The sequence below is a fragment of the Malus sylvestris genome, chromosome 15 (assembly GCF_916048215.2).
Source record: "Malus sylvestris chromosome 15, drMalSylv7.2, whole genome shotgun sequence".
NCBI classification, from domain to species: Eukaryota; Viridiplantae; Streptophyta; class Magnoliopsida; order Rosales; family Rosaceae; genus Malus; species Malus sylvestris.
In genome coordinates this window covers 20,959,413-20,967,214 of record NC_062274.1, presented here as the reverse complement: position 1 = coordinate 20,967,214, position 7,802 = coordinate 20,959,413, and the positions used below count along the sequence as shown (strand labels likewise).

At 36.2% G+C, this 7,802-nt stretch overlaps 2 protein-coding genes across 3 annotated transcripts; one reads left to right on the top strand and one right to left on the bottom strand.

The window, feature by feature from the left end:
* The first annotated feature begins 558 nt into the window (after positions 1 to 558).
* LOC126604233 (proteasome subunit beta type-4-like) lies at positions 559 to 3,317 on the top strand. Of its 2 annotated transcripts, none has more exons than XM_050271393.1 (7): positions 559 to 709; positions 797 to 861; positions 1,035 to 1,111; positions 1,813 to 1,942; positions 2,089 to 2,248; positions 2,365 to 2,550; positions 3,021 to 3,317. In XM_050271393.1, the coding sequence occupies exons 1-7, from the start codon at positions 704 to 706 to the stop codon at positions 3,132 to 3,134; spliced, it is 738 nt and encodes a 245-aa protein (XP_050127350.1). In that variant the 5' UTR covers positions 559 to 703; the 3' UTR covers positions 3,135 to 3,317. The 2 variants fall into 2 exon arrangements, with proteins under 2 accessions (XP_050127350.1, XP_050127349.1); XM_050271392.1 differs by having other exon boundaries at positions 587 to 709; positions 794 to 861.
* A 366-nt stretch (positions 3,318 to 3,683) lies between these two features.
* On the bottom strand, positions 3,684 to 6,260 carry LOC126604234 (probable ubiquitin-conjugating enzyme E2 18). Its single transcript, XM_050271394.1, has 6 exons — positions 6,084 to 6,260; positions 5,886 to 5,989; positions 5,501 to 5,603; positions 5,296 to 5,359; positions 4,386 to 4,474; positions 3,684 to 4,155 (listed from the first exon to the last, which is right to left on the bottom strand). The coding sequence occupies exons 1-6, from the start codon at positions 6,111 to 6,113 to the stop codon at positions 4,060 to 4,062; spliced, it is 486 nt and encodes a 161-aa protein (XP_050127351.1). The 5' UTR covers positions 6,114 to 6,260; the 3' UTR covers positions 3,684 to 4,059.
* Positions 6,261 to 7,802: the final 1,542 nt, after the last annotated feature.

Sequence of the window (7,802 nt, the reverse complement as noted above, 5' to 3'; positions counted from 1 at the left end):
CTTTATAAATCTAAACTAACTTATCAGGGAAACATAAAAATTTCATCGCAACATCCAAACAGTCTATCATGGAAATGATGGAAAGGGGTTTTTAACAATTTTATAGGCTGCATTTTCATCCATAATCATAGTAGCCCAATGCATGTGTGATCATTCCCCTCAAACCTATGTCAAATGCCAAACAAAAGCATAACTATGAAAGAAAGAAAATTAAAATTGAATGGGGTCATCAACAAAGTTGTGGTTGTGGTTGTGGGGTGGGTAGCTATGGGATTTTATTGTTTGTGGGTGAGAGGTGAGGTGGATTCAACAAAATGAAGGATAAAGCTAGAATTGTAAGAATAAATTTTGAATGTGAGGTGTTTTCAACAAATTGTGGGGTTTAAATAAAACAACCCTTCTTTTAATTATTTTATTAATTTAATACAACGTAGACTCAAAGCAATCAGATTATATAAACTGGGCTGGTCATAAAATATTGTTGGGCCTAAAATTTCAGTCCATTTCCACCTGGACCATCCTGCAATTTGTTGAGCGAAAAGAAAATAATAATTTTTTGTACCCTCTTTCTTTTTATTTTTGGTCACAAACTCATTCAAATGCACCAAAGAAGGCCACATCGCAGGCCGGAGCAAATTACTACAGAACAGAACAGAGGTGCTGGAAACTAAAAGCTGCGATTTCAAAATCTCCCAAAACAAAAATGAGTGTAAGTTTCAAGCACCCATTCGATTTCCCAAATCTCAGATTTTTGTTTAATTACTTTGATTTAACTTTTCTAATTATCTTTGAGCAGTTGGTGGAGTCGAACCAATCCAAACCCGGCCTACTGTGCAATCCTGAAGGCTCGCAGAGAACCCTGTATGCTTTCTTAATGTTTCATTTTTACTTTTTCATGTGTATTTTGGTTTGTATGGGGATTTGGGTATTTGGGGTTTTGAGGATTTAGCTTTTTGTATGAAAATTTCAATCCTTTAATTTTAGTTTTTGTGTTTTTTTTTTTTTTTTTTTTTTTATAATTTTTTTGCTTGAAGGTACCCATATGTAACAGGTACATCTGTTGTGGCTCTCAAGTATAAAGATGGAATTTTGATGGCTGCTGATATGGGAGGTTAGCTTCCAATTCCATTAACATTGCATCACAAAAACAAGTTTTTATTTTTCTTATTTTTTGGCCCATTATATGATTTAAATTGTTGTTTGGTTACTGGGAAACTAGAAATTGATGTTAATGCTGTACATAGATTTTTTTCTGGCGTTCGAAGAAAAAGTGGGACTCTTTGCTCCCTTTCTCTTAGCTTCTTATAGTGAAAATTGTTATGAAATCTTTGAAGTTGTTCGAGCTGGCTTATCGTATTTGTTTCATTCTATCTGAAGGAGAAATAGTTCAAATGTTAATGCTGTGTATAGATTTTTTTTCCTGAGTTTTAGATCCCCTAATGTGGTTGAAATAAAGTGACGATATTTAATGGCTAAACTGGTAGAATCAAAAACAGATTTTAACTTCTCGCATTTTTGTGAAAGCTCCAAGATATCATGGAGCAATAAAACAAAGACCTAGCAGTTTGTAGTCTGTCTCATTATTGTTTATAGTTATGAAGAATAAAAAGGGTATTTTAATTTTTGTTTCATTTCGTAGTTCATTTCTTCTATTTTTATGTTATGGTCATCTCTATATCAGTCATGCAAATCATTTCTTTTTTTGTCTTTGGAGATCCAATAGTTCATTACTCAAAATTTACCCATGTATGTTCCTTTTTATGTGTCTGTTGATATTTCTTAATTGTATTAAAATTATGGATTTGTTGATAGGTTCATATGGGTCTACCCTGCGATACAAGAGTGTGGAGCGAATGAAGCCAATTGGAAAGCATTCTCTTCTTGGTGCAAGTGGAGAAATAAGTGACTTTCAGGAGTTATTACATTATCTGGATGAGCTCGTGTAAGTATTATTGATTAAGAAAAAAATATGAAGGTTACTGTTTAGCTACCTTCCTTATTGTTTTCATTGTGCTTTTTTCTATGATTATTTGTATTACTTGAAACAGTTGGTTAAAGGATTATTCATTCTGATTTTTCTGGTTGTAGCCTGTACGACAACATGTGGGATGATGGGAACTCTTTGGGACCTAAAGAGGTGCACAACTATTTGACCCGTGTGATGTACAATAGGCGTAACAAGTTCAATCCGTTGTGGAACTCTCTTGTCCTTGGTGGAGTGAAAAATGGACAGAAGTATCTTGGCATGGTAGGCCTCATATAAACCTTCATGCTGTGTGCTTTTAGAAGATATGTTTTTCTTTTTCCAAGAATAGAAATCCTGAATCAGGTGACTTAGTTGCTTGTCATACTTTTTATCTTTAGGTTAGCATGATAGGTGTCAATTTTGAGGATGATCATGTAGCTACGGGATTTGGAAGTCACCTTGCACGGCCTATTCTTCGCGATGAGTGGCATGAGAACTTGACTTTCGAAGAGGGTGTAAAGCTGCTGGAGAAATGCATGCGTGTCCTTCTCTATCGAGATCGGTCTGCTGTGAACAAGCTTCAGGTATAATTATTGCATAACGTTATTTTCTCCATCTTTTGACAATCCATAAATAAGTTATAGATTTCTTTGTTTTTAGGCTGTTTAGAACAACAGGTCTTTTTACTAGCAATTCAAGTGGGAATTCGTATGTGTCTATCTGTTTATTTTCTTTAACTGGCATATATTCCACCTGTCTGTTGTCTTCAATCTTTTTCGGCATTTATAAACCTTTTGTATGGAACCTGATAAACCTTGCTATGCTGTCCATAAGAGTTCTCATAACTCTCTCTCTCTCTCTCTCTCTCTCTCTCTCTCTCTCTCTCTCTTCACATGCGTGCACGTTCGAATACTTCTTTTTACTAGTGATTTGTCACTCAGTAGTTATGTGAGACAATGCACTAGGGTGTGCTTCTCATGGATTCCTAATTTCAGCTTTCTAGTCCTGGATCCTAGCTGCCGTAAGATCACACATTTCAAACGTGTAATTGCAGATAGCTAAAATCACTGAAGAAGGTGCAACGGTCTCTCAGCCCTACTCTTTGAAGACGTTCTGGGGTTTCTCTGCTTTCGAGAATCCAACATTGGGTGCTGAGGGGTCCTGGTAGAGAGCCAACTCGGAGCTAATGTTTGGTGTGTTTCTAGAGTTGTAGGAATACCCATCGTCTGCTTTATTTTGGCGTTGCACCACTCGACAAGCGTGAACTTATTGTAGTGATACTTAAAGAGACGTCTGTTTTTCTCTTGAATTATCTGGGCAATATGTGATTTGCAAGTTTTATCTTCTGTCATATTGACAAGAGAGCGATATTATGCGTATGCGTATGCGTGTGCTTGGGCATGTAAGGAAGAAGAGATTGATCGTTTTACAGGAAGGCAGTGTGCTAAATGTGCTAAATTGAACGACTTCCCCTGAATATTGCACATTCAAGAAAATTGTAAACCTTGAAAGACGAAAGGGATTCACAGAATTTCACTTCCAGAGGTGCTCAGAAAATAAACGACTTAACCTGAATATTGCACACAAATTGGAATAAATCCCTAAAGCAAAACAGCAGCATCACTTCTCATCAATGGTAACAAATCCCTAAAGCAGCAAATGTGTTTCGTGAGACAAGTATATGTAGACTAATCAAACACAATCACAAGACTGAAAATACGAAAAACACTCAACACACGACAGTATTAGTATGGTATAACAATCCAGGAAGACACATGCCAACAGTAATCACTTCCCTTACGAGAGGCGAGCATACAAGTCTAGAAAAAAAAACTCAGGAAGATAAGGGGCTTAAATTATAAAAGCTTATACCAACTTCTGACCTCAGTTTGTTCCTTACAAATCAGTTGAAACACAAATTGTTCCCTTCTCTTTACAAGTACCGGGCATTGTCAATTTATAAGAGTTACTCAGCAATAGGGACAACTCCCAGTTTTTATAATTGCTTCTTTTCTTTTGTCTTCGTTGTCCTTCGAACAGGAAAGCCATTTACTCTAATTTCTTGACAAATGACGGAAGACAGTGCATGGTTATTACACTTTATCGTCATGGAACCACCACCTCGTTTCCTTGGGAGATCTGCCATTTCTACAATTCTTTACATACCGATCATTATCTTCCGGGCGTTGCTGCAGGCATACACAAAAGGGCTTCAGATACACATCCCCAAAAGATTTACAATCTATTAGACCATTTAATTCATAATCAATTAGGGAATGTCCATCTTTCACAAAATAATGATTGGTTATTTCCCTGTTTGAATGTTTTAGCAGAATAAATGACGGGACATGATCTAGCTTGCTAGTTAAAAGAACTGAAATCACCAAAAGTGCAAAAATTAAAGAAGTACAACACAAACCTTCACGGTGGAGCTTGATAGCATGGAGAGAATGCTAATACAGATGGAACTAACAGTCATGGCTGGTGACCATGAATCGTACAAAATATCTACAAAATTCCATATCAACAACAGATCACATCATGTGAGGCCGTGAGGGTAAAATGAAACAATATATTGTCTTAAATACAGTATAACTAAAACTTTCACTCATTGGATTCATAATGGTTCAAGATACTGTTTGATACAGCACGCAGTAAGTAATGACAACCTAAAGATGTTGTTAAAGTATACCATCCCCGGTTTAGTATCTAATATAATTACTCAAATCTCTGGTAAATACAAATTTAGCTCAGTTAACAGACTGAACATATTCAGAAAGGCAGTGACCAACCAAACCTACAGCAAAAATCAACACTCAGTTGGATTTCCATGGCCTAGTAAACTACAGCGAAAATCAATACTCAGTTGGATTTCCATTGCCAAGCTTTGCTAGGCAATACCAGAAAATAATTTATTATGTACAACCAGTCTCCCTCCCTCCCTCCCTCCCTCCCTCTCTCTCTCTCTCTCCCCGTTTATCTCCCTCCTCCTCCTCCTTCTGCAATACAGTCTTGATAAAGGAGTGAAGGCTTTATTATCTAAAACAAAATTTGTTTCGCTAGCTGAAAACTACATCTTTTCAGCAAGAGATTGAGATAAAGGTACGGCACTTTCGGGCAACACTTATCACATGTTTCAAACAATAATGATAAATTATGCGTTAAAAAAATAGAAGCAACAACGGAAGATGTAAGTCCATTGTAAGGACAAGTATCAATTTCAAGTTTCAACAAATGAGTGGGTGAAGCAATCCAGCAAAAGAACAATTTTTGTGATGTAATTAAATACAAATCAGATATCAAAAGCTTGACTGAAACCCATAGATTACCTAAACAAATATGACCGTTGCTATAAATATGAGGATGTAGTGGAGCTGGAGGGACAAATATAACCTGTTCAAGCCGCCACAAGTTTACAAACCAAAACCGGTTAAGTCACCAGCTTTATGAAAATCAAAACTACCCAAGACAACTAATTTGCAAATATATGTTGAAGCAAATTCATATCACACAATCAGATGGATTTGCACAGACCTGCGGGGCTTCCATTGGGTAATGCTCAGGAAAATCGACCTGAAGCTGAAAGGTCTCATTAGAATAGAGAGTTCCAGGAGCTCCATTGACTTCAATCACCCACCTTTTGGATCACAAATCCCCAAAAAACAGTAATTGAATTGAACCAAAGTAATTGCAGCACAAAAACACAAACATTGAAGGCAAAAATACACAACATAAACCCTAAACAGTTGAATTTCAATCTCCCTCATCAAAACAGTTTAAAAGGCGGTAATTTAGACCCAAAACCAAAGACCCAATAAGTATAAGACTATGTAAATTCTGAATCCTACTATTCCTCCAATTCCAATGAATCATCCTTTCTCGAGAAACAAACAGAAAGTAGAAGAACAAAAGAGAAGACCTTTGGAGATTATCGGTGACTTTGTGCTTGAAGCCCGCGGGAGGATTGACCTGCCACTCCAGAAGCTCTTTCTGGAGCCGATTGCAAGCAATCTTACTCAAAGTCTGAAAAATCCAAAACCCAAAAACCCAATCAAAAAACAGAACCCAGAAACAGAAATTGCATGGAAAAGTGATTGGGTGTGAAATTAGGGCAAACCTTGCGGCCGGAGGCGGAGGAGCTGGTCATGCTTGGGGAGAGAGAGAGAGAGAGAGAGAGAGAGAGAGAGAGAATGTGGAGGTGTTGACGAGGGAGAGGGAGGGGGAGACGGGGAAAGGGACAAAGGGGGCCACGATTGGTTTCACAACTGGTGTTGGTTGTTCCCCCGTTTCCGATTTCTTTATTTTTATATCTTTTTTATTCTTTGATTGTTATTATCACTCCAAAAATCTATTCACACTCCAAACTTTCTATATTAGAAAAGAAAAATACATTTGTGAAGAATGTAGAATGAGATTTTTAGAGTATCAATAACACTTCCCATTCTTTATTCACATTTGTTTTTCTTCGCCAAGTAGGCTCTCTTGGTGTGCACCTCGCCGCACAACGTCGTTTCATCTTCTAATACGAGAACCAGCTATTCACCACAGCAGTCCGTCCTTTTGGGGGCCGGAAAGACTCACATAGACATTTCCACTTTCCCTAGTCACCATCGTGTAATGCATTAGCACTATGAATTAAACTCAAAACGTACCGTGTGTAATACGAACTTGAAATTCGTTTCCAACTATTGAGCTACCTTACTCTCTCTAGTTTTTTTATTTGACCTTTTTTTCAAAGGAAAACTAATGACAAGGGCTTGAAAACTTTGAGTTTTAACGATAAGGACAAAATCAAGGGTAAAGTAAATAGTATCAAGATTGACTTTTTAGTGTAAAAATATAATTTTTCGTTAAAGTGAACAGTATCAGAAGCTTTTCGTTAGAGTTCCTTTTTTCAATAGATTTTGGGAATTAGATCCTATTGTGACTACTTTGTATGTGATTCGTTGTCATCAGACCTAGTGGCAAATTATCTTTTCTTATTTCAGTATATGCCTTGGCCAGTGGCCACTTAGCTTAGAAAGTGAAAGCCGAAAGGCAGTTTGTATATTTTAACCAAGGTCTAAAATATCAATGATATCGGAAATATCGGTAATCTAAAACATGAAAATTTCAATAGAAATATCGAGATATTATCGATATCGATAAAAATTGAATAGAAACCACGGAAATTATAAGAAAAACTTGAAAATTTTTATTGAAACTTTGCATAATGTTTATTTAGTCAATTATCTATTAATTTATCATAAAAAATTAGAAGGAAATGCATTGCATGATGGATTTAACTGATTTAAGTTGATTATATAGCGAGCTGGCAAACATTGTGAGTGTAGAAAATATGTAGTAATTAATGAAAGAAGTTTAAACACCATAATCATTTATATATAATGAATTAGTACAATATTTTACACTTTATACATTGCATAATAAGATACATGAGTCATAGAGTTCCTATCAAGGTCTAAATTATCGATGATATCGGAAATATCGGTAATCCAAAAACACGGAAATTTCGATAGAAATATCGGGATAATATCGATATATATATTTAGATCTTGATTTTAACTAAGGTTCAACTTTCACCCAACTTCATGTATTAGGTTCAATATTATTTGTCAGCGGTTTGGAAAGATTCCAACTTAGAAGCCTCTTTTTTTTTTTGGTAAAACTTGAAACCTCTTTTAACATTGAGGTTTTTAAACTATTGTTGTAACGATGAGTCTATATGGTCGGCCGAATTAAAAACCAAATCAAACCTAAGGGGCAGCTGAGGCAACTTTCTGCTCGAAAATTACTTTTAGTAATGTTCGAAGTTCCACACTCAGCAGTTAAAGGA

Coding starts and splice junctions, on each gene's coding strand:
- LOC126604233 (XM_050271392.1), top strand. Junction 1,112..1,812: donor GATGGCTGCTGATATGGGAG/GTTAGCTTCCAA, acceptor ATTTGTTGATAG/GTTCATATGGGTCTACCCTG. Junction 2,249..2,364: donor GACAGAAGTATCTTGGCATG/GTAGGCCTCATA, acceptor TTTTATCTTTAG/GTTAGCATGATAGGTGTCAA.
- LOC126604234 (XM_050271394.1), bottom strand. CDS start 6,113: ATGACCAGCTCCTCCGCCTCCGGCCGCAAG. Junction 5,604..5,885: donor GTCACCGATAATCTCCAAAG/GTCTTCTCTTTT, acceptor GTGATCCAAAAG/GTGGGTGATTGAAGTCAATG. Junction 4,156..4,385: donor TATCAAGCTCCACCGTGAAG/GTTTGTGTTGTA, acceptor GTATGCCTGCAG/CAACGCCCGGAAGATAATGA.